This window comes from Cryptomeria japonica, chromosome 4 (assembly GCF_030272615.1).
Source record: "Cryptomeria japonica chromosome 4, Sugi_1.0, whole genome shotgun sequence".
NCBI lineage: Eukaryota > Viridiplantae > Streptophyta > Pinopsida > Cupressales > Cupressaceae > Cryptomeria > Cryptomeria japonica.
Window position 1 is genome coordinate 653,893,310 of NC_081408.1, and position 27,780 is coordinate 653,921,089.

Genomic DNA, 27,780 nt, shown 5'->3' on the forward strand with positions numbered 1-27,780 from the left:
GAAATGCTGAAAGTTGCTGTCTGACAGAAGGACCAGGGCGCCCAACGCCTCTGTCCCAGGGACCAGGGCACCCAACGCCCCTATCTTGGCAGGACTAGGGTACCCCATGCCCCTATCCTGGTCTTTTGGTCTGAAACTTGGTGTGAAGTTCTGTCTCGGTCTGCGTCTGTCGGATCTGCAACTTGCGGCATCGTCCGAATCCCAAAATTTGCACTTATATCTGAAAAGGTATGGTGGGCGGCTATATAGGGTTTTACCTTAGTCTAACCCCCGCTTTGGTGATTTCCACCTCCATGAATAGCCAAGTTGTATTGTAATAGTATTGTGTGTGCAGACCTTGTGTGTGTGCAAGATCCTAAAATGCAAGTAAGCAAACTAGAGCAACCTAGAAAGTAAACCCTAATTGCTTGTAAATGATAATGTAAATGCTCCAAATCAAGATGCAAAGTGATCTAAAGCATGAATAAAAATGATATAATGAGGCTTATGCAAAGACATGAAAACAACATGAAATCATACCCAACCCCAAGGGAGGGGTACAAGCCAATCTTCAGTCGGTGATCCCTTATTGCTCTTCAATGTCTTCAAAGCCCTAAATGGATGAATGAAATTGATGAATGCTTGATGGATGGATGTTGAATATTGTCAAAGTCTTCAAAGATCTTCTCTTTCGCTACCTAGAAGGTCCTCAAACCAAAAATCTGGATCCTTTCAAATGAAGAAAGAGAGCTCTTATATATGAAACCCTAGGTCGTAATTTCAACTTTTGGCCGACCTAGAGATTGAATCTCCTGCCAATTTCTTGGGGTTAAGCTTTATTTTATGATTGGATTGTGCTCCTAAAATTTCGAGAAAAATGTCCGAGACCATGTGCACTCCAGGCGCCATGGTCCTGACAACTTTTCACCAAATTTTTAGGGCCGTCGGATATGATGCTTTTAGAGAGAATCTTGAAGTTACAGGTGACTTCAAGATGTTTTGACCCCCGAAATCAAGCCCCCAAGTTCAAAATAGGACCTAATTAGGGTTTTTGATTAAATGATGTATTGGAGGAATAGAATGAAAAGGGCACGCTTTAATGAAAAGGCCCAACCTTATGATGTGGAAGATGATGAAATAGAACCTTAGACCTAATTAATTTAATTAATTAAGTGCTAAAGTGGAAATGCAATGCAAAATGCAAAATCCGCCAAGGTGGGTGCTAAAGTGGAAATGCAATGCAAAATGCAAAATGTGCCAAGGCGGGTGCTAAACTAGGTGTGAAATTGTACCACCCTAGTATGTGCGTACAATTTATGATGCTACAGATATGTGGTCCACATTCTAGTGGTCCTACCTTAGCCAAGAAACTCATCAGGACTGGATATTATTGGCCCAACATGGAAAAAGACTCATATCAGTTTGTCAAAAAATGTAAGCAGTGTCAACTTCATGGAGACCTCATCCATGCACAAGCGTAAGAACTTCAACCAATTGCGACTCCTTGCCCCTTTTGTCAGTGGGGAGTTGATCTCATAGGCAAAATTCACCCTCCATCTTTCAATGGTCATAAATTCATCATCATTGCCACAAATTATCTCACAAAATGGATCGAAGCGGTGCCTCTTACACAAGTCACTGGAAAACAAATTGCTACATTCATTCTAAACTATATCATTTGTCAATATGGTATTCCTATTTCCATCATCACTGATAATGGGCGTCCCTTTAAAAATCAGGATGTTCATGAACTCTGTGACCGCTTCCATATTACTCATCATTTATCCACACCTTATTATCCCCAAGGTAATGGTCAAGCTGAAGCATCTAATAAAACAATCCTTAAAATCTTGAAAAAGACAGTTGGTGATGCTGGCCGTAATTGGCATATCCAACTTAATCCCGCACTTTGGGCTTACCGCACAAGCGTTCGCGCACCTACAGGAGCTACACCCTATTCACTTGTCTATGAAAATGAAGCTATCTTGCCTATTGAGGTTGAGTTACCCTCTTTATGAGTCTCTTTGCAAAACATTATTAGTGATGAAGACTACAGGGTCTCTCGCTTACAAGAGCTTGAACTATTGGATGAACGAAGCCAAACTGTTTTTAATCATCTCAAGGCTTATCAACAATGAATGAGTCATAGCTACAATCATAAAGTGAAGCGTCGCACATTTGAGGTAGGTGACTTGGTTCTTAGAGAAAATCCTAAAAATCAGCAAGACAAAGAGAAGAAGGGAAAGTTCGAACCAAACTGGCTTGGTCCTTACATCATCACAACAACATATGGATCTGGTGCATATCGACTCTCAACTACAGAGGGTGAAACTTTGGAGGATCCTATCAACAACATGCACCTTCACAAGTTTCACACATAGCTCTTAAGAGTATCCTAATTTAAAAATGCAAAAAAATTCAAAAAAATTCAAAAAGACAAAAAAATCATAAAACATAAAAAAATTGTTACTTGGTGAAAACCTGGCAAATGGGCACCTTGTGACACAAAAAAAAAAAAATCAAAAAAGTAAAGACAAACATTTTCGTCCAATGGTGAAAACCACTTCAATGGCACCCTGGGCAAGTACCATGGTGAAAACCGGGTCACTAGCGCCATGTGTAGAGACTTTTCTCCTCCCTCCTTTAGGATTCCATTTCATCCTTCACTTTGCACACATTCACAACCTATCCATTCATAATAAATTTACCCATTCCCATCATGTCTTGTTATTGATCTACCCAAGATTGGTTAGCCATTCATAATAAACATTCCTTTTCACTCATTTCAATCCATAATAAATCAGCTCCTATCTGTGGCTAAGGCGAATCCTATGTCTAGTGATGGGTGTGGAACTGAGAGCATGAAATGTTTCAAGGAGCACAGTTTTTTCCAACTTTTCTCTAGTCTATTTGTGCACAATCCACAATAAAGCAGCATTTGCATCACAATCCACAATAAAGTTCCGTCTTCTTCGCAATAAAGTATCAGTTGCATGGATTCAGTCAGTTTCAGATGAGACACAATAGTAACAATGGGCTTCAACAAATCAAATCTTTCAATAGACTCAGACAACATTATGGTTCAGTGCTATCGATCCTTTTTGTGAAAGTAAACATTGTGACCACAATCAAATAAGACTTATACAAGTGACAAGAAACACTAAACTTGAGGACTACAGTGGATGTTGGTGTCAAGTCTTGGTTTTCTTTTGATATTTATCTTTTGGTGACATGTCTTTTAGCTTTTCTGGGATGTCTCTGACTAGAGATTCTATCTCCAGGATCTCTTTGACTAGAAAGGTGAGGATGGGGTATCATCACCTATTTGTATTCGTTGTTTATGGATTGTCTCTTAGTAATGCTTTGACTTGTCCAAGGACTTGAGGACACTAAGAGTCTAGTATGAACTGGGGCATTCCTTGTTTGTGACTATCTTATCTCCATGCAAATAGGTACAATGACTTTCTGGGTCAAACATATGCCTTGATTGTCATAGCATATTTTGCCATAATAAAGCTCAATGATGATAACGCACAAGAAGCTCTTTCATTTTCATATCTTCTATCTTCCATCCCCCTTTCTTGATTGACCTCCATCATCCTTCTTGAGTCCATGTAGCCTACTATCACATGACTGAGTATAATGACACGCCAAAAACATTTGCATTTCATGTAGTTGCACCTGCATTACCACATGTTAAAAGTTCATAACATACATATAGATATCACAATTGCATCACATCCTGCACACAACACATGTTAGCACATCTTACATTCTCATCATGTAAATAGTCATTTGCATTATCATATTCATTTGCATTTCATACATTCACATTTGCATCATGCATAACATATTAAAAACATAAAAGATAAAAAATATTGCATTTCATCATGTACATATTTGCATCCATAACATAATCATCACATAGGTACACATGCATATAGCTGTTGCAAAGATGAATCATCTCATATATATAATCATAAGTGTCATGATACAATGATGTCAAAATCATATGGCTACAATCACCCGAAGGTGTCTACATCATAATATAAAATGCTACAAAACTGATACATAGGGAGCCCTCTATGGCTATGATGAACTCCCTCCCTCGGAGCCGCCTGGCCTCGATGGAGTCTAAGCCCTAGAAGGATCCGCCCTAGGATCATCTCTCATGTCCCCTCTATCTAGTGGTGGTGGAGGACCCATAACCCCACCACTGGATGCCTGTCTCCTCTGACTCCCTCTAGTAGCTGTCGCTATCTGCGATGGTCTGCAGAAGCTCCTCGCCCACTACTCTGGTGGCACTGCCCCATAGTATAGGTCTCGCCAATAACCTATCTCCTCCCCTGCCTACAAAACATAGGCATATCTAGTTCCTGTGTCCTCTGCCGCCTGCCTCCCAGCCCTTAGTGTTGTCTCAACCTCAGTGAAGCACTGGATAGCTTGACCTCGCTCCCACTCAGTAGCCCTCAGCTGTCTCCTGAGCCTAGCTCTCTCCATCTCTAGATCCTAGATCTCATCTACCTGTCCCTGGAAGATCTCCCTCAGCTCAAATAGCTCATCTTCTTCCTCCTTGGCCCCCTGTGCCTATGCCTTTGCCTATGGCTCCCCCTGTACTGGTGTCTGTGCTTGTGCCTATGCCTATGCCTATACCTATACCTATACCTACCTCTGTCCCTATCCCTGCACCTGTAATGGCAATCCACCGCGACCCCTCACCACTTGAGCCTGTCTCTCCTCCCCACCCTCTCTCCATGGAGCCACTCTCCTTTCTCTAACTGCACCCCGCCTCCTTCATCAGCCTCTACCTCCGCCATCTCCATCTATCTACTCACCTAGGTTTGTCAGGTGTGGAAATGGATGCTCTGCCCAATATGCAGTGTACTCTACATCCATCCCTGCATCCTTAATCTCAGGCCACATATCCCATGGAATGTGCACCATCTCTACCAGCTGCATCAAGGCCTGATCATATGATAATAGTGGCCCAAAGTGTGCCTAGTCTTGCACTGTCCGCGCATACATACCGAAACCCCATGGCATCTGCTGGATCCTGTCAAATTGCCTGCATACCCTGTCCACTAACTGCCTCTCCAGTACATAGGGCATCCACCAAATTAGATATCTGCTCCTGAAGGTATATGGTAGATCCACTGCATCATCCTCCCATTGCTCGCACTCACAGTATGACCTCCATATCACAGTGTCAATCTCATCGATCACTCAATGCCAGTGCTCCAACCTACCAATCTGTGGCTATGAGGTAATCATATCATATAAATGAACAAAACTACATCCATGACCCCGACCTCTAAAATGTATCGGTCGTGTGACTGGCAGATGCTCATATGCCCATACCTATAATAATGTAACTCCACAGCCCAATCCTACGGATCCATGATAAACAAATTGATGAAGATCATAGTACAAGTGTGCTAGCACGCACGGTCCCAAAGCATATCTGGTATGCTGTGTAACCAGTGTCTCCAAGGTGCTCCCCCAGCCCACAACCAACCCTCATGTCGCCCTGTCTAGACACAGGAACCTAGTGATCACTCCTCCTAGCACTGTTGGTAGTGCAAGTCTTGTCGCTATCATTGTGTCCCACGCCATGTGTCTAGCCCTCATCTCCAGTCCCAGATCTCTGAACACTCGTCTCAATGCCTCCATGTCTCCATCTCGATCGTAGGGTATCAGCTCCCCATCGATCGGTATCTATAGTATCCTGTATACATCCTCTAAGGTGAGTGTCATCTCACCCATAGGCAAATGAAAAGTGCATGTCTCTAAATGCCACCTCTCAGCCAGCACAGTCAGTAAACCCATGTTCTCTCAAAACTCAGGCACATACAGAATATATCTCAGACCCATAACCTCAATGGCAGCCGTGTCTTCAAATGTCAACTCTGGTCATAACCTTTGAGTCAATGGGAATCTCTCCCATGACTCCAGCATAGGTAAGTACTCTTGCAGTCAAGCAAATCAATCATGTTAGTCAAAGTGACACTCACTGTTCATCACAAAGTGTTTCTATCTATCCTAGTGACACTCACTGTTCATCGCAAAGTGTTGCTATTTATCCTAGTGGTACTCACTGTTCATCACAAAGTACTATGTGTTCTTTCACTCCCCGTTTATCACAAAGTGTTGCTCATATTTGCACTCCCTGTTCATCACAAAGTGTTGCTCCTATTGGTACTCCCTGTTCATCACAAAGTACTATGTCTTGGTACTCCCTATTCATCACAAAGTGCCTCGATCTATCCTATCTTAGGGCCTCTACTTGAGTGTATCCTCTTGAGTAATTTCCTAATTGGCAACATATGTTCTATCACAGAATTGTCAATCCTAGCCCTATCTGCTATCCTAGTCTTCCCTAGAGGACCTGCTTGAGTGTATCCTCTCAGCAGCTTATCCAATCGACAATGTATGTTCATCACAGAACTGCTGATTCAAACTTGAAGACATAAACGCACCTTCATGACATAAATGTGCTTACATACTGCACAAACATGCCTGCTCTGCATAGATGCGCCTGAAATACACAGATGTACCTCTTCCCTGCACAGACGCGCCTATCCTGCACAGACATGCCCACATTTCACAAACACGCATGCACAACACAGACCCACTCGCATCTGGCATAGATGCTTTTCCCAGCATAGACGCGTCTGGCACCAATGCAGACGCACCTAGTCAACCTAGACATGCCTGGCACGAACGCAGACGCACATGCACGTTTTTGAAATTTTTTGACATTATCCTAAAGCACATTTATTGCACTACCTAAGATGCATTAATGACAACAATTATTGCGACAAAGTACAAAGAGGTTTTGTGGTACTTACTGGCTCTCCTGTGTCGGCTGGCCTCTGAAATCGGTGAATGCGATCGAATTTGTGAACCAATGCCATCGCTGCTAACTGCTGCTGCTCTATTCTCTCTCTGCACTCTGATCTCTTGGATGTGTGGATGAAAATGAGGATGTATTCCCCTTGTGGTCTATTTTAGGGACTGCCCTCACCCTAGCCCTAGTCCTAGCCTCCCGAGTCAGTCTTCTTTATCACATGACTGTGTCACTCTATTCGGTCAGTCCATTCTGGCCTTTCTTTCTTATCGAGAGATTGTTTACGATCTTTCCAAATATTTTCATCCAATCTCTCGAGGGGGAATATCATTCCCATCTTGGGGCAACTTTGTATCAGTTCATATTATCTTCTTTGAAACAACGTGACAAGCTGCATTGTCTCAAAGAGGGGCAAAATGTAGACACCTAAAATTATCATGTCTAATTAAATAAATATCTTTATTTATTTAATTATTTAATTCTAATTCTTCTATTAATTAAATAAATCTTTATTTATTTAAATAATTCATTTATCTTCTTCTAGCCCTATTTCTCATTTAAATAAATACTTTTATTTATTTAAATTACCCTTTTCCTAAATTAAATAAATATCTTATTTATTTAATTGATCCCACTTTCTCTATTAATTAAATAAATCTTAATTTATTTAATTAATTCATTAGCCTTTTCTACCTATGACACATGTCATTCATCTCTTAATTCCTACACTACCTACCCTTTCATTATTTTATTATTTTCTTTACCTACCCTCTAATCATAGCCGACCATTTATCTTTTACACCTCTCAATCTTATCCCTCCATTTCATATAGTGTCTTCTATATATAGAGATGCTTCCTTCATTATCAAACCCTAACTAACTCAATTTCGCACTCGACTACACTACGCCTTTTGCACATTCATATGCGATCCTACTTGCAACCACATTTCCGTTCTTTGTTGAGCTCTTGTGCACATAAAATCTGAGAGCAAATATATCAAGCAAGATAAATGGAGATAGGAAGAATGGAGATCCAAACCCTAGTGGACATGTGATGGTATAATCTTTGTGATTTCATTTGATTTGCATTGTCTTAGGTAATCTTCATATGTTATGGTAGATGTTTCTTGTTGTTAGGCTAGGGTTTTTGTGGTTCAATCTATTTAATCTTTCAATATTATTGTTGTTATCCATTTTCACTGTATACAATATGTATTTGAAAGGTATTGGACAAGTGGAAGAATGTTGGGATTAAGGTGTATCAAACATGCTAAATCCTAACATTGATATAGTTTATTACATTTATTTTATTATTTGCCTACAAATTTCTAGTCATCTATTAGGAGGCACAAGATTTTTATCATCCTACTTGGCAATGACTATGTGGCACATCTACTATACATGTTGGGCTAGGTGTTTCACTTTGAGGATATTTCATTAAGTATATGTAAGTGAAAAGTGTCATGTTATGATAGATTTATGATAATATCTATACACACTTACATATGACAACTTATGATAGCCTATGACAAAATAGACAAGTTGTAGAAGACACATTTGCATGGAGAACGTAGGTACCCAATTTGGGTAATGAAATGCTATAAAAGAATGTGTTATTTATGTTCATTTATAACAAATTGTCTTATAGATGTAAATGTTGTTAGTTATGCTATTTTTAATGCTAGTTGTAATATGTTTAAGACTATTTGTTATACCTTAATATAGTACTTTTTAGGTGCAAAACTTAAGTGGTTTGAATGAAGGGTCATTTGATGATGTACATGTGTCATTTTCATGCTTATAGGTGGTTGAAAAAGTGTGCCAAGTATTTTGCACAACCAACTCTTTTGTCTTCATCTAGAAGCTTTCTACTTTGTTGTAATTCTATAGATAATAGGGTCTTGGAGATCATTATGTATTTTAGATTTTGTAGGCAAAAGTTTTATGCTACCAAAATTAATCTAGATTATGGTTTGTTGATTTTATAATCCTATTAAAACAACTAAGTTCTAGAATTGTATTGTACAACTATTAGTTTACTAGAAATACAAAGTATTGTGCTTTTGGAGTGTGTTTTTTCTCTCCCAAAAGGTTGGTCCTATGTAGATGTAGTTTTCATTTTTGTATATCTTGATGCATATTTATTATCTTCTTCTAAATGTTTCTATTTCTATAATAGTCAAATATTATAAAGAAAAAATGCACTACCTCATCCACTAGATTAGTGTAAGGAATCATTTTTTGCACCTTTTCTTCTTTTCACTAATATTTTTTCTTTGTATATGTGTATCTTACTTTTAATTTTTTTCATGATGTGTATCCCTCAACTTAGTGTCATCTTATCCCTTGTACATCTCTATCTAATCTGATCTATCTCTTTATTTCTAGTTTATCACGAGTATGCAAATAGGTTCATACAAAAGTGCTAAAATGGGGGCTAAATGTAGTGACATAAATTATACCCCTTTAGAATTTTACACTTTATATGGGTCCCTACATTAGTGTTTATTTTCTTAGATCATTTTAAGCATATTTGGGCCGTATTCTACCTTATTATTTAATTATCAATCTCATAATTTAACTATCATCAAATACTAAATTAGAACCTAATTTAGCATAAAAAACCTTGATAGTCTTGACTTCCTTTTGGAGGCCCTATTTTGGTGGGACTAGAGTGCCCTCCATCTAAGTCTTGCCAAAATTCCATTAAGTTACAACCATTATTAGAGTCATCCTTCACAATTTGAATTTTGGTCTCAATTTTTGACTTGACCATTTTATGTTAGCGTAAACTCAAAAATGTCTTTTGAACACTATATAAATCACATCTTCTATCCTTCAAAATAATTTAGTAAGCACTTCAATTTGAGTATAGTGATTAGAAAGCTATAACACTCTACATTCATGTATGATTTCTTGTTCATGGTTTATGTTTTATGATCATGTTATTGCATCAACACTTAGAGGAATTGTCTAAAGAACATTGCATCATTACCTTTATGTGAAACTCCATGAGAGGGATTCATTTATGAGGTATTATCATTTTATTTCAACATTTCTATTATTGTAATCACAATTTTCACATCATCATAGATGCTGTCGAGATGGAACACCAACATAGGGTTTGAATTATTTAGGCCCCTATACAACATCACCATTTTTTCCTATGTTCATGTGTGTACATTTAGATTTGACAATTAAGGGTTATGAGTTTCTCAAGAGGACTGAGAGAGGTTATCCATATATTGAATAGGAAAAAACACTAGGAATAGGATGCCCTCCAACTATGTCTAATGTTTTTTGGCTACAAATCTAGAAAGAAAGCTTACAAGACCTCTTGATTGAATTTTTGACCCGTTATGCCAATGGATACACTTAGAACTAGGGTGTCATCCAATCCTGTCTAGCACTTTTGGTCCCAAATTGCAACTACGGGTTCCTTTTTATTTCTCATTCCTCATCGGTTTTATTGTGTTGGTTTTAAGTTTCATATTTAACTATTTTTGATTAAGTCAAAAATAGGTTTTGAAGGGACCTTGAAACCCTTTACAACATTACATAGAAGGATTGAACCTTAAGGACCCACATAGAAAATCATAAAAACAAAGATAAAACAGTTGGAAAACAAACAAAAAACAAGCAAAGGACCAAAGACCAACAAAGGACAATACATAGGCACACAAGGGACAACAAAGGACCTACCAAGAAATGGACTTAAGTAAAACTTTTAATAAGCTCCACAGCTTCTAGCTCCAGTTGATCCATAGAGACAACTGCACTCTTAATTTCTTTGATCTCCTTATTAACACACAATGCCATCTTCCTAGTACTTGCATGTGTTCTCTTACCTAGGCCAGCATAAGCATCTTTAGGGCTCATATCCTTGTCTTCCACAACTTCAATAGTCTCTTTCTCCTGGTTGACCTGTTCCAACTTGGCGATCAGGATCTTTAGGTTTTCAACAGAGGCCTTGAGGATTTTATGACTCTTCTCCCCAGTTCTCTTTAGGGTACCCTCCAAACTGGAAACCCACCTCTCCAGATCTATAAACCTAGCCTTCACCTCTTTAAAGTTGGAACCATAGGCATAGTGATGGCTTCGACATCACTATCAACTTTTGTCAGCTCCCTCAAATTATAAGGGAGAGAGATAAGCTTGTCAGTGCTCATGACTTAAATAAGTTCAATCTTGTTGGTGGAAGCACTTTGCTTGGCTTAAAAAAAAACCCATTTAATAACCCTATAGAAATCCTATGCCTCATATTTGGTAGTTTGTAGCACATTGAGAGTGGAGTCTTTGTTGTCATTGTTCAGGTCAGTAAAAGTAGCCTCTTCACCAAGGGTTTCCAAATTAACAATAGGGATTTTATTGTTGATAAGAGGGAAACCCTCACCTACAGCATCCTTAAGAATACTATCAACAGGCCGAACAAGTCTCTTAGAATCCAAAGGAGGGGTCGAAGCTTTGGATTTTATATTTTACTATTATTGCTAAAAGAAATTAATTTTCTATCATTTAACCTAGTTCGCTCACACACACATCATAATCTCAAATGTATTGCAACAAAGGAATGACAAACACCCATATTTTTAGTGCTCCTATTATGACTACAATTGAACCTAGTTATGATTCTTATGATATGCCATGGATATTTGAGGTCTCAATTTGTACACATGACTAGGATCTCATCGCCCACATATTAGGGGCAAAATCCATGCTCGGATCCTTCACCTCCTCTAACTAGAGTTACTATCATTCCCTAGGTGGCTTTTCATTTGTTGTTATCTTTTTTTTGGGCACTACTTGTTTGACACTCTGAGAGTGAAATCTCATACCCACCCAATGTTTTTTTTGTGAATGTGTGCACTTTTATTTATAACTAATAGAATCTAACACACGCATTCATCATTTTTTAACCTTTTATAAGAATTTGAATCTTCATATAATCATTTAATAAAATTCAAAAATAAATGACATTTTAATATATGAAAAAGTCAAATACTTATACAAACACTTAAACCACTCTCACTTTAATATAATGTATGAAATTATTACAAAAAAAATATTTATTTTTATTTAAAATATAGACTTGAAAATGTATTAAAGTTGCCAATCTATAATAGAATTAGTTTAAACTACTAAATGTATTATATAATAGATAATATATTTTATATCTATTAAATTTTAAAAATCAATATATAAAACTATTGAAATATTTTCCATAAAATTTTGTTATTGTTGATATAATCATATAGTAAGATGAGTATATAATTTATTAAAATTATAAATACCAAATAACTTATTTACATCTATCTAGAAACATTAAAAAAATTAATTTCTCTTTGAAGCTCTATAGAGATTTGGGTTCAAGGGAAAATTCTTAGACTTGATCGAGTAATGTGTTTGCACCCCTAAGTTCTCAATCCTCATTAATGGTTATCCCGAGGGCTAATTTTCTTGCGCTAAAGGGCTTCACTAGGGTGACACCCTCTCCCCCTATCTTTTCATTATTGTTTCTGAAGTGTTAGGAAGAAATATTGAAAAACTGAGATGCGAGGGTGTTCTAAAAGGTTTCAAAGTTGCTTCTTCTCTAAACCCTACTACCCATCAATAATTTGCTGAAGATACCATCATCTCTGGTGAAGCGTATATTTTGGAGGTAAAGCAATGGAAAATGACCTTAGACATATATGCTAACATCTTAGGCCAGCATATTAACTTTGTTAAGAGTAAACTATATTTTCTAAATGTAAAACCCACCCTCCAACTCAAAATTTTCTCCTTTATTGGTTGTCAAATTGCCACCCTCCCAGACTCTTATCTCGGGTTTCCCCTTGTCTCCAAAGGTCCTAATCTGAATTTTTGGAATGGTTTGCTTGAAAGATTTTAAAAGAAGTTAGCTAGTTGGAAAGGAAAACTTCTTAGCTTGGCAAGAAAGATACAACTGGTTAAATCTTGCCTTGAAAATATCCCCATTTATTACCTATCACTATTTAAGATACCTGGGGTGATTGCTAAAAAAATTGAAAAGATGCAAAGCAGGTTCCTATGGTCTGGTATGCAAGAGAAAACTAGACCCTCCTTGGTCTCTTGGGATATAGTATGTAAACCATGGAATTACAAAGGATTGGGCATAAGAAAATTTAAATCTTTTAATAAAGCTCTTGTTTCTAAAATCTGTTGGCAATTTACTGAGGAACATAAAGAATGGACTAAAATTTTGAAATCAAAATACTTACAGAGTAACCAGGAGGATAAATTATTGAACCAGGAAGAGCTACCAATTGGTTCTTCTATTTGGAATAGTGGGGTTAAAATTAGACACGACATCGAAAGAAATGGAAAGATGATTATAGGCAATGGAAGAAAGACTAATTTCTGGAAAGATACTTGGTTGCTTCATCATTCTTTGGATTCCCTCCCCTATTTCATGAATATCAAGTAGTTCCTAATTAGACATTTGGGGAAGAAGGTGCATGATCTTACAATTTGGGATAGGGGACATACTTCTGGGATTCATCTGAGTGGTTTTGTCTCATCCAAATCGAAGATTCGCCCCACAATTAGAAGGCTTATTTTGAAAGAAGTTGTCGATCTCTCTGCCATGCTTCCTAATTATTCTCTTTACACTCCTAATGAGAAGGATGAATGGATATGGAAACAGTTTGTGTTAGGGAATTTCACTATGAAGTTTACCTACCACCTGCTAGAGGAAAACAATGATAGAATTTATTTATGGAAGGCAATTTGGATAAAGGGGCTAATCCCAAAAATCAATTTTTTTGGTGGGCGCCTACTCATGGTTGGATTCTTACTATTTATAACCTAAATAAAATGGGATTTCTTTGGTAAATAGGTGTGAACTCTGCTACACTGAATCTGAAAGCATTGATCACATTTTTCTACATTGTAGCTTTGTTCAGGAGATTTGGGAAGAAATATGAAAGAAGCTTAATATTAATTGGATGCAACTCAATTACTTCAAAGACTTCCTAGAGGCATGATAGGTTTTCCATTAGTCCCACCTGATTTCCAAGAGTATCTAGCATCAAACTCCCCCCCTTCTTTCTTGGAATATCTGGAAAGAATGAAACAATAGGATATTCAGAGAAGAGAAGAGAAACAGTAATCTCTTGGCCACCATCATTGTTCAACAGATTAAGGAAAATATTAATGCTGAGTCTACTGGTTTCTCTAAAATCCTTCCCTCTCTTCTAGATCTCAAATTAAAACAGGTTTGGGGAATTAGACACAATTTCTTGAATGTTAATTGGGAAAGAGTGATCCTCAGAAATTCTTGTTTTTGGAAATCTCCTGAAATTGGATAGATTAATTGCAATTTTGATAGTTTCTTTAAAGGCAACCCGAGGATCTTGGGGGAAGGAAGTTTAATTTGTGATCATAAAGGCTTCTTGATTGTTGGGTTTGGCTCTAGTTTGGGGACCGCTACTAACAACAAGGTGGAAGCTTGGGCAGCCTGGATGGGTCTTCAGTGTCTTTATGATATCTCTAAAAAGAATGTAATTCTAGAAGGAGATTCCAAATTAATTATTGACTACCTCAATTTTGCCATCTCTCCTCATTGGGAGATCATCAAGATAATTGACAAATGTAAATGATAGATTGGATTGTTTGAAAACATCAAAATACAACATACCTACAAAGAAGGCAATAGGTCAGCGGACCTCATTGCCAATTCGAGTCTTCATATAATGGATGGGAAAATCTTTAAGTTTGAACATCGCTTTAGAGAGTTGAAAGAAATCCTCATGCGGGAAGGAGGAATTTTGAAAAAGAAAGCAGGAAGTGGGAGTACTAACTTGTTTTAATGACTTTGGTTTTATTTTTTATGCCCGCATTTTTTGTAATTTTAAACTATCGGCTGGGCCCACATAGGTGGAGGGATTACGAAGAGATGACTCATCTCCTTGTGCACTGGGGTTCCATCAATTATTGGATGGCTTACGTGGACAATGTCTTGGAAAGGAGCTTTCTCGATAAAAGCATGATGGTGGGATGAGATCTATGCTTGGATTTGGGATGATAAATTATTTATTAGGTCTACAAAAAGGACACATTTTTCACTTCAGAGAACACAAAATGGAGTGATTTTTACATCGCCTTTACAGGGAATGATGATCTCGGGTGTCACACATGCAAGAATTATCATTTCAGGGTTATCAAGAAAATAATTGTTATGTTCTTCCCTTCTAAAAGAAGTAAAAACTTTCATTTAGATGCTTTCTACCCAGTCGCTTTCAAAGCATTTGGTATTGTTGTTCTTTTTTCTTTGATAAGATGGGGGGACCTTTGAAATGAACTGAACCGAGTAACTATGCTGATTTGAGAGACAATAAAGAGCTATGGGAGCTCTTCTAATGGTGGGCTTCACTTCGTTCTTTCTGGTAATGAAGGGCTACAACAAGGAGCTCTCGGCCAGGGTTCATAATTCCTAGCAAAATGGGGAGGTAATGGTGGGAAGAATTACCTTTATAGTGACCCCTGAGTGCATACGTGAGGTGACTGGATTACAGAATGAAGGAGAGAAAGTCAAGAAAAAGAGCACCGGGGACTACAGAGGCTTCATGAAGAAATTCTTTTGAGAAAGGTGAAAAACTAGTTCCCTTCCAAAATGGGTATGATCGTTCAGCCTTGCCTAAGCCTTTTCCTTTGGTTAGCTATCATATTATGAAATATTTTACCTTAGAGGGTCGTTATCCCACTGTCCATGGCTATCACTTCCCCATTTTGAATCACTTTAGGCACCATGTCAAGATAAATATGCCGTTCTTTTTGTTCTCACCCTTGAATGTATGTATTCAAAATGGGGCAAATTCACTCTTACATCAAGGTTCAATTTACCTTATGTATAAGTATGTTGTTGATCATACCCCCATCACTGTTGTTGATCATACCCCCATCACTACCTGTAAGGAAGTTAAGTAGCGGAAACAACTTCCTACACTAACCTTGAGAGGAGGGTAATGCAAAACTTTTTCAGATCGTTATAACAGTTATAGAAAATAGAAATAGATATAATAGCATTCATACCACAACACAGTGATTTACGTGGGGAAAACCCTTTCGGGAGAAAAACCCCACCCTCCAAAAGCAGCTCAATATTTTATTCAGCAATCAAAAATAGATTACAACATACTTGCAGAGCAAGCTCTTCGCAGGAGTAGCACTAATCAGAGATTCAGAGGCAACTCAATAGCCATAGGACTCTTACACACAACCTCTATCTCTCACACCTCATAAATAGGAGATACAATACAAGAAACCGTCAAACGGTATTACAAAACCATGGGCTAAAACCACCCAATAAGGTGTAGCTGACCTTATCTTCCTTCTAGATACCCTATGACATGTTAAAGCACACATCAACACGTGTCGCTCCCTTTTTACAGCTCATTTATGTATTCGATACAAATTATTTTTCCTATTTCAAGAGTACAAACTTCTAGAGGCCATAACTTGAGAACCGGGTGTCCGATTGACGAACCGTTTGAAGCGTCAGAAAGCTCGCGAAGTGCTCTATCACCTCGTAACCGGCTTCGCCGGTTACGGCCACTTTTCAGGGCGTTTTGGAGCCTCTAAAGTCCCCAAAATTAAGTTTAAACATTTTATTGCACCCCTCCAAGATGAAAACTTTAATATCTTCAAAACTAGCTGTGACCTTGCGACGCAACTTTACCGGAATGCTTATCTAGCCAACCAGAAGCTTCAGGGAGAGTTTCGCACCATTTCGTGCTCAAATGAAAACTTACTATAAATAGTAACCTCGCATAAATGCAAGGTTGAGACACCATTTTTTCCAACAAATCTCCCACTTGTCGAACACCTTGCAAGAGCGAAAGGGAATGTCAAAACAATGAATCAATTGCTAGGGGCCATAAGGTCCATAGACTCTGAACACCATCTGAACTTCTCTGTGCTCACAGCGTTAGTTAAAGCATCTGCAACATTCATCAAAGTTTCCACCTTAACCAGCTTCACCCTACCATCTTCGACCACATCTCTAACAAAATGATACTAAACATCAATATGTTTGGTCCGGGCATGAAATGTCGGGTTCTTAGCTAGGCTAATTGCACTCTGACTGTCACATTAAACTGTCACTGTACCTTGTTTTATTCCAATATCCGAACACAGTCTCTTAAGCCAAATGGCCTCTTTACAAGCATGAGTAGCTGCCATATACTCTGCTTTAGTAGTGGATAGAGCAACCACAGCCTATCGCTTACTCATCCAACTAATTGCACCACCAAACAAAGTAAACACATAAGCACTGGTGGATCTTCTGCTATCAATATCACCTGCCCAATTTGAATCCACATAACCATGGATATCAAGGGAAGTCATGTCTCCAACTGAATTACCATGATAACACAAAGAATACTCTGAAGTACCCTTCAAATATCTGAAGACTCTTTTGACTGCATCCCAATGAACTCTACCAGGATTAGACATATATCTAGAAAGTACTCCCACTGCTTGGGCAATGTCTGGTCTAGTACAAACCATAGCATACATCAAGCTTCCAACCGCACTCTGGTAAGGCACTCTGCTCATGTCTTCCATCTCCAATGGGGATGTAGGACAATCTGAAATAGATAGTTTCGTTCCAACTGTAAAAGGAACGCTCAATGGTCTACAATTCTGCATGTTGAACCTCTGTAACACTAAATTCACATACTTACTTTGGCCTAGCCATAGATTTCTGTTCACCCTATCTCTTCTAATTTCCATCCCAAGAATGTGCTTTGCTGCACCAAGATCTTCCATTTCAAATTTAGCAGCGAGCTGAGACTTCAGTTCTGAAATCATAAATTTCCCTTTACCAATGAATAACATATCATCAACATACAATGCAATGAATAAGAAATGATCACCATCAGATTTATAATAAACACAGTGATCTGATTTAGAACGTTCAAATCCCAAACTCAACACATATGTATCAAATTTCTGGTACCACATCCTAGGACTTTGTTTGAGGCCATACAAAGATTTCTTCAATTTACAGATCAAATTATTTTTGCCTTTCACCACATAGTGCTCTGGCTGTGTCATATAAATATCTTCCTCCAAATCACCATGAAGGAAAGCAGTTTTCACATCCATTTGCTCAACCTCTAAATCATAAGCAGTAGTAATAGAAAGCAAAAATCTAATTGACGTCATTTTTCCAACAGGAGAAAATATCTCACCGTAATCAACACCCTCAACCTGAGAGTAGCCTTTTGCAACCAACCTTGCTTTATACTTCTCAATGCTTCCATCTGAACCAATCTTTTTCTTGAACACCCATTTACAACCAACAGGTTTTTGTCCTTCAGGCAATGGTACAAGATCCCATGTATCATTCTTTTCCAAAGCTGCCATTTCTTCCTCCATAGCAATCTTCCAAGATTCTGCATCATTCATACCTAATGCCTCTTCTACAGATTTCGGTTCATCCACACTAGTATTCAGAGCAAAAATACATCTCCAATCATTAGGTGAATACCTTTCAGGTGGTTGTCTATGTCTTGTAGACCTTCAAACAAGCTGAGTTGGAGGTTCTTCCTCCTCTTCTGAAGATTCAGAGCTAGACAAGCTCTCCTCAAATTCTTGCCTATCTAGGGGTCTCGATTCAACTCTTTCAGGTGTAGAAGGAAGTTGAATCATATCTTCCTTTTTAGTTTGTTCTGGCTGAAATGTAACAGAAGGAGACTTAATTTCTCTAAAAATAACACTTCTACTGTGAATTACCTTTTGTACAACAGGGTCCCAAAGCTTGTATCCTTTCACACCATAACTATACCCGATGAAGATACATTTCACAGCCTTGTTCTCCAACTTTGTTTGCTTCTCCTTTGGCACATGTGCATATGCCTCGCAACCAAAAACTCTAAGATGTCTCAATGAAGGCTTGTGACCTGACCATGCTTCCATAGGCGTTTTATCAACAAGAGCTGATGTAGGAGACTTGTTAATCAGGTAGCAAGCAGTGGCAACAGCTTCAGCCCAAAACTTTTGTTCGAGACCAACACCACTCAACATACTCCTAGCCTTCTCCATCAGTGTCCTGTTCATTCTTTCTGCAACTCCATTCTGTTGTGGAGAATACGGAGTTGTCTTCTGCCTGTTAATTCCACAGTCTTTACAAAATCTATCAAAATCATTAGAGCAAAACTGACCGCCATTATCAGTTCTCAAACATTTTATTTTCTTTCCAGTCTTTAACTCAACCATTGCTTTAAATTCTTTAAAATGACTAAAAACTTCAGATTTACTCTTTAGAAAATAAACCCACGTCCTTCTACTAAAATCATCAATAAATGAAACATAATATGTGGATTTTCCAATCAAAGAGACATCTACTGGACCAAACACATCAGAATGGATAGGATCCAAAACACCACAAGTTTTATAAGAACTCGAGTAAAACTGAACGCGGTTTTGTTTTCCATAAATGCAATGCTCACAGAAATCAAAGTCAAGATTACAATCATTCAAACCTTCAACAAGGTTTTTATTTTTCAAGGTCCTTAGATCCTTTTCTCCAATGTGGCCAAGTCTCTGGTGCCATAACATAGTCTTCTCTGCAGGTAACTTTACTTCAGATGAAAGAGCACCCTTAGGTACCCAAAAAAAATTTCCATCTGCTGAAGGTGAAACCTTCAAATCTTCCAGTGAAGTATCTGCAAATTTACTTTTTAAAAAAGTGCTATTACACTCAATAGTGTATGCTTCAAGCTTATACAAATTGCCAAACCTGACACCTCTAGTAACTACCATAGCACCCTTAATCATCTTACATCCTACTTCAAAAAAGACTACCTGCACACCCGCATCTATCAGTTTGCTCATAGGTAACAGGTTTCATTTTAATCCAGGGATATGCAGCACACCATTAATCTTTTTTATTCTACCATCAGAAAACCTGATTCTAACTTTACCTCGACCAACAATGTCTAGATGTGAATCATCACCCAAGTACACCTTACCTCCATTAAATCCTTCATATTCAGAAAACCAATCTCTATTGGAAGTCATATGAAAAGATGCACCTGAGTCAATTAGCCAGGCATCGTTACCTGCATGAGTCGCCAAAGCCGCAATAAATGCATCGCCATCTTCCTTGTCGGACTCAGAATCAGAATCGAACCTTTTCTTTTTCTTCTTCTTCTTTTCTTCTTTGCAGTCCTTACGGATGTGACCCGGTTTACCGCAATTCCAGCAAATGACTTTGGACTTTCCAGGAGATTTCGATCTCCCTTTGGATTTGGACTTATCGCGTTTCTCATTCTTCTTGCCTTTCTCCTTAGGTCTTCCACGAATGGTTAGGGCTTCCTTTGAACTGATGGATACCTTCCTTCGCATCTCTTCACCGAGTAGGGCACCCACCACATCTTCAGATTTCAAAATAACAGAAGTACTACCGATAGCCATAACAAGAGAATCCCATGAATCAGGCAAAGAGCAAAGCAAGATCTGACATTTCTCCTCCTCGTCCATCTTAACAACGACGGATACTAATTGAGCCACCAACATATTGAATGCTTCCAGGTGGTCTGCAATTCGTCCACCCTCTTCCATCTTCAAGGAATACAATTTCTTTCTTAAGAAAATTTGATTTAATAAAGATTTCACTTGATACATCTCACCAAGCTTAGTCCATAGTTTCTTTGCAGACTTCTCTTCATGGACATTGATTAGAACAGAGTCTGCCAGGCACAGTCTGATTAGACCCTTGGCTTTTCGGTCCATAACATCATACTGAGCTGCCGCAGTAGGATCTGAGGGCCTTTGGACATTTGCATCAACAACATCTCAAAGATCTCGATCTATTAGCAGATCTTCCATCTTCAGCTTCCACATCTCAAAATTACTTCCATTAAATTTCTCCACCTCTATTCTTGCTGACGAACTCGCCATCTGAATATTCCTGCAACAAGATCAAAAAGTGTCTTCTGCACAAGCTCCCACTCAAATCTGGATTAGTTCAAAAAACCCAACTGCCCACAATTGAAACCAAAGGTGATCAGGCTCTGATACCACTTGTAAGGAAGTTAAGTAGCGGAAACAACTTCCTACACTAACCTTGAGAGGAGGGTAATGCAAAACTTTTTCAGATCGTTATAACAGTTACAGAAAATAGAAATAGATATAATAGCATTCATACCACAACATAGTGATTTACGTGGGGAAAACCCTTTCGGAAGAAAAACCCCACCCTCCAAAAGCAGCTCAATATTTTATTCAGCAATCAAAAATAGATTACAACATACTTGCAGAGCAAGCTCTCCACAGGAGTAGCACTAATCAAAGATTCAGAGGCAACTCAATAGCCATAGGACTCTTACACACAACCTCTATCTCTCACACCTCATAAATAGGAGATACAATACAAGAAACCGTCAAACGGTATTACAAAACCATGGGCTAAAACCACCCAATAAGGTGTAGCCGACCTTATCTTCCTTCTAGATATCCTATGACATGTTAAAGCACACATCAACACGTGTCGCTCCCTTTTTACAGCTCATTTATGTATTCGATACAAATTATTTTTCCTATTTCAAGAGTACAAACTTCCAGAGGCCATAACTTGAGAATCGGGTGTCCGATTGACAAACCGTTTGAAGCGCTAGAAAGCTCGCAAAGTGCTCTATCACCTTGTAACCCGCTTCGCCGGTTATGGCCACTTTTCAAGGCGTTTTGGAGCCTCTAAAGTCCCCAAAATTAAGTTTAAACATTTTATTGCACCCCTCCAAGACGAAAACTTTAATATCTTCAAAACTAGCTGTGACCTTGCGACGCAACTTTACCGGAATGCTTATTTAGCCAACCAGAAGCTTCAGGGAGAGTTTCGCACCATTTCGTGCTCAAATGAAAACTTACTATAAATAGTAACATCGCATAAATGCAAGGTTGAGACACCATTTTTCCCAAGACTACCTTTATTACCAAGGCCTCTGGTGGTGAGGGGAGATGTAAGAAAACACCAAAAAATAATCGCAATTTAATCTCTGAGAACCCTAAGGAGACGTCTATCCTCTCAGGTCCTGGTAAAAGAATGGGAAAAGCCCTGTTATGACTTTGGAAAAGAATTCCTTTGAGCTAGCCTTGTTGAATTTAACCCTAAACAAAAGGAAAAGTGAAACGCTTATAAACACCCTAAGGAAAGCTAAGAGGTTTGGTTCTAAGTCTGTTGGAAAGAGCTTGACCATTGACCTGGAGTTTCACAACTCAGAAGAGGAAGAGGTGAAAGGTACAGAGCAAGAAAAAATTGAGAGTAGCTCAGGGGAAAGAAGATCATCTAGGCTTCACGTGGAGGAGAGGAAACAACCTACCAATACTGAGACTAATTTGTATGAAATCTATGACATTTTAAATGAGGTTGACTCTTAGAATAACTCTAAGGATGAGGATGTCAATGCGGATGAGGAGGAACAGACTAAAATCCCTAATGAGAACGTGGACGAAGAAGAGGAAATTGAGGAAGAAAGTAGCAAATCGAAAAGTGAACTAGAGTCTCCTTTCAAAGAGCACAACAACACGGTCTCCTATGAAGATATAGAAATGGTGTCGTGTTCCCCTTTGCGGCCAACCCAGGAGAATAAAAGCACTATTCAGGAGAAAATTGCAAGGTTGGAAAAGAATTATGAAGAACAAGATAGTAAGTAGAAACTTTTGTGTGACACTTTCAATTCTCTCTACAATATCAAAGATGGGATTATGAAGAATGCGATCCTGGGCACGGTTTCTAGTAAAGGTAGACTAAAGAAAACTAGGAAGAAGAAGGGCAAGAAGGGTATAAGAGAGATGACAAAGGAGGACGAAGATGATTAGAAGGAGGTATGGAAGTAGAATGTCGGTAGGCTCGAGCGAAAATGTAATATGATAAAGAAGAAGTAATGGTCTCCTAGTTTTTTTCCGTGTTGATCTTTTGGTTATGTTTTGCTTCAGACAATTACTAGGGGCCTGCATGCCCAATTTGACAGACTTTATGTTAATTAATTTTACTAAGACTGACTCAGGTTTAGTTGATATGGATAATGTTGGAAACAACATTATTAGTATAGCTTATGTTTATAGGTATTATGATACTTATGCTATTAACATTGGGTATGATACTAGAATCTATAAGAAAAGTTTTAGGGGTAGGAAAATTTTTGATCTTTCTTTAGTAGTACTCGTTCCTTTTTGCTAGTTTTATTACAATTGCTGTTTGGTTTATGATGTACCTCTGCTTCTCTTTTGGTTAAGGTTGTCTCCATGCAAATCTAATCAAAAACATCAAAAACAATTTATTTGTATTAAATTTTGACACTATTTGAAAATCATTAAGAGATATTTCTTTCTGTGTTTTAGATTAATGCATTTAAAATATCTATACTAGTCTATACACACCATCTTAGAATGATAGAAGTTTGATATTTTAAAATTAGAAAAATTAAAAGATATTTAAGAACATAATATCTTTGACAAATAATATCACAAATCTATCTATACAAATTTAATTTTTTATAATCATTTCTTTCTATTAACAAAATATTTAAAATATCTAATATTTTAATATTTATTTCTATTTTAACCAATTATACCCTAAATAAAAATAATTCACATTACATCAATTAGAATAACGAATCCTAACTTTTCTTTTTAAAATTTTAACTCTAACAATCATCTAAATAATCACAGCATCATTTTACCAAACTCAAAAGAATATATTATAAAACATGGAAAAGCTCTCAAACTGTAATTCAAAACAATTGGATCTCTCTCACTTAAATTGTTTAAAAACATCCAGTCTATTTTACAAAAGATAGAGACGAACAAAATACATTAAAGTAATGTCTCACAAAATAAAATTGTTTGTAAAAATTGCTTCCCTAGCTTATGGTTTCCAAATAAACCATTCCTTACACCAGGCGCCAGGCATACAAGTTGGCACACGACTCAAAACTAAAACTACTTCCTAAAATAACATTATATTCAAATCCGCCGATTCCCAACCTTCACCGAAAAAACTTGAAAAGAATAACAACAAAGCACAGAAAATACCCGAATCCCATCACCTACAGCAAACCAAAAAGCATCCTGCCACGCTCATACCACGCGCCAGACGTACCCATCTAATATATTCTACTTCCCAGAGATGCCGTGATCGATTTAAAAAAACCCCTAAAATGAAAAGAGATTCGATCCGCATGACCTTACCAAAACTTTGATCATATCATACCAATGGCGGTCCGTGTGAGTGGGTCCCAGAAAAAATCCAGTCCTTAAATAAGCACATTTACCAGAGCGTGGAGAACACGCGCTCTTCAACACTCTTCAAACATTTTGTATTCTGTGCTGCAATTAAGAACTTTTTGCATCAATTTTCACAGTCCCTGCAGATCAGGATTGAGGCAAAGTGCTGTAATGGACGAGAAAGCACCAAGCTTCAGGGCCTCTGAGATAGAGGCAAAAGAGTTGAAGAAAATAATGAATGAATTAGGAGAAGCAATTGTGCATTCAATGCGTGAAAATTCCAACGTTGTGATAACAATCCCTGCTGAGATCGAAAGCAAGGAAGAAATCGATTTTCAGCTCAGAGGACAGTGGCTGCGCGCCGCCGTTCTCGGTGCAAATGACGGCCTTGTCACCACCGCTTCGCTCATGATGGGTGTCGCCGCCGTCAAAAAGGACTCAAAAACGATGGCCATGTCTGGACTGGCGGCGCTGGTTGCCGGTGCCTGTAGCATGGCCATCGGCGAGTACGTTTCCGTACAGACTCAGCGGGATGCGGAAGAGACCAACCTGAAGAGAGAGAAGCGAGCCAGAGCGGCTCTCGGAGGATTCGAACTCGCGACCGACACGCCCTCTTCGTCCAATAGCACTCCTCCGGTTTCTCCAGTTGTGTTGACGAAGAAAGATAAAAAGGGGCTTCCGAACCCTATTCTGGCGACTTTTGCATTGGCCTTGGCATTTGCTGTTGGAGCCGCTTTTCCTTTGGTCTCTGCGGCTTTTATCTCTGACTACGTTATGAGGGTTTCTATTCTCTCGGCTGTTTCGACCATTGTTCTTATTGTGTTTGGTGCAATCGGAGCTTATTTTGGGCGGTCTTCTATACTGAAAGGGTGTTTCAGAGTTCTGGTTGGAGGATGGCTTGCCATGTTGGTGACCTACGGTTTGCTTAAGCTGTTTAATGCTACAACAGGAGTTTGACTAGGGTGTAGATTTATGAATTTTTAATATGCTTTGTGTGTAATACTTTGTGTGGTTAATTGCCACAGTATATAATATCTGAATACTGTTTGTGATAAGTGAACACCGGAATAAGTTACAAAAGCTAGATTTGTGCGTCATAGCTTTAGATTTCTTAAATAGGATGATTCTGTGTTCCAGTCGTCGAAGATGGAATATAGGAATGCCAAACAGCCAAAGAGGCTCATATTTACTTTATTATTACTATGGTCAAATTTAATGGTTTCAAATGGTTGTATTGTTTCTCTCTCGTTTTTGGCATGCGTGGTTACTTTTAATCCGTAAGGGATTTTTTAATCTTGAAACCGAGACTATTAATATGTATACTAATTTGTGATAATGGTTAAGTTTTGATCTAGTCAGTGTTACACAAATATTGTGAAGTGGAAGTTTTGCATTTTATTTTGATTTTATTATGGAAGTTTACAAGTTAAATTTATTGATTCATGTTTTATGAGTAGGGGTTCATCTTTCATGAAAATGAATGATACACTTAGCACCCATTGCAAATTAAATGGACTTAATCTTGGGAGAAACTCTATGGTTAAGCATATTTGAGTTGGAGTACAGTATTGGTATAATTGACCTCCATGCAATGCCCAATGCTTCATCTTTGTGTGCATCACCTTGATGCAATGAGTGCTAAGAGTGTCATTCATTCTCATGTAACCTTGGAAGAAGCTCCATGGTTAAGCATACTTGAGTTAGAGTAGTATTGGATAATTGACCTCCATGGAATTCCTAATGCTTCACCATTGTGTGTATCACCTTGATGCAATGAGTGCCCATTGTATCATTAATTTTCATGAGATATGAGTTGTTTTGAACCACTACTCATAAAACATGGGTTAATCAATTTGACTCAAAAACTATGTAGTTGATATCATATTTTGACTTGCTATGAAAAATAATATATAAAATTTGGTTAAATTTTTTATCTAACCAATCTTGCAAATCTTGTGAAGTGAGATGGGTTTGCTTTCTTATTTTTGTGAATGATCAAATGATATTTTACATAAATTATTATGTCAATTAACAATATTGTTATTTCTTTTAATCTATTAATAAATTATGAAAGCACCATATGTTTTATTGAGAAATTAATTTTACTTTTCATTAATACATTCATTAAATATTGTACTAAATATATTTAAATATTTATTATACATATATTATAAATTTTAGTTTACATTTTAAATACATTAATATATATTAATATATTTGTCAATCGACAAATTTAATACTATTTTAATATGTTATTAAAAGGCTTTAGAGTTACAAATATTAACAAACTATTCTATATTTTATCAAAGAAATTGTTCACATAAAATCAATTTTACTTTACATCAACAAAATTTTAACATGTTTTAATAACAAAAATTTAATAGTTATGAGTTACATATATATGTATATGTGTAATGTGTATAATACGTATATATGTACATATAAATAAATATACAAATATGTGTATACATAAACTAGTGTCCATGCATGTGTGCAAATACAATATTAATTTAATTTATTCTATTCTTATGATTAAATTTTATTTTATTTAAATTAAAATATACCATATATTTATCAATTATTATTTTTAATTCCTTTTAATTTGTTAATTAAAGACTCTAAGGATGCAAATTTGATGGGTTCGAATGGTAGTGTGGAGAAATAACATTTTGATAAGATGGGGGCATGTTGGTAGTTAGTAGTGGTAGAGTGTTTTTTCTCTAATGTCTTTGTGATTATGGTGGGTGTTGGTAGAATGTGGCCATTTATGAATATGAGGTACTTGGTGGCCTCATTTATTATTTTCTTTATTTCTTATTTTTTAATGTTTGGTTTACACTAGGATGGTGTCTACTTTATAGAAGATGAACTATCAAAAGAGGTTTTTTGGGTTTGCCTGAGATATGATGTCAATGGATAGGGAGAAATGATAAACAAAGGAAGTGAAGGGTGTTTGGAGAACACTTGATTGATGATATCACTATATATTTGGACAAGGAGATATGAAATCTTAAGTTGGGGTTGTGATTATTGCACATTGGGAGGTTGTCAAACAAATGTATGATTCTTCTTATATTTTGATTTACTTACCCATTAAGATTTACTTTTATTATCAAAGAATGTGAGTTGCGTAGAGCTTCAATTATGATTCAGTATTGTCAACTTTTATTGCTTTATATTTTCTCCATAGTAATATTAAGATCTAGATCATGCATATTGGGTCTATTTCAACTTATTCTAAAATAATTTATAGGTTGTACAAAATATTATTAGTTTTACCTCTAATAGCTTGTTGAAAGAATTAGCCAGAGATTGAAGTTTCTTCTTTTCCGTTCTAAAACTACTTCTACTTTTTCTAATCTGTGTGATACAAATATCTCTAAGAAAGTTTTTGAATTTGATTTGTTTGATGAATTAATCTTGTATGATAAATGCAATAAGGTGAATGTAGTTTCCTTGGAGCCTATATTATTTTTTTGGCACCAAATTTGTATATTTTGAATGATACTCTTAAATAGTTTTATGGAGTTCAAAGGTCATATTAATTTTTCTTTTGGCTCGGTATCTACTCTATACAGAATATTATATAATTTTGTGTTGGGGTTAAGTGTGGTACACGTTTATTTATATATTGTAACTAGTTTATAAATAAGAAAATACATTATTTATCAAAAAAAATTGTTTGATTTTTAGTAGTTTTGGGT

The 27,780-nt window shown here is 37.3% G+C and overlaps 1 protein-coding gene across 1 annotated transcript; it reads left to right on the top strand.

Annotated features, from left to right (window-relative positions):
• The first annotated feature begins 24,115 nt into the window (after positions 1–24,115).
• On the top strand, positions 24,116–25,317 carry LOC131031405 (vacuolar iron transporter homolog 1). Its single transcript, XM_057962524.2, has one exon. The coding sequence runs from the start codon at positions 24,248–24,250 to the stop codon at positions 25,031–25,033; it is 786 nt and encodes a 261-aa protein (XP_057818507.2). The 5' UTR covers positions 24,116–24,247; the 3' UTR covers positions 25,034–25,317.
• The last annotated feature ends 2,463 nt before the right edge of the window (positions 25,318–27,780 follow it).

Bases quoted from the DNA above. Each gene is read 5' to 3' on its own strand.
- LOC131031405 (XM_057962524.2), top strand. From the start codon at position 24,248: ATGGACGAGAAAGCACCAAGCTTCAGGGCCTCTGAGATAGAGGCAAAA.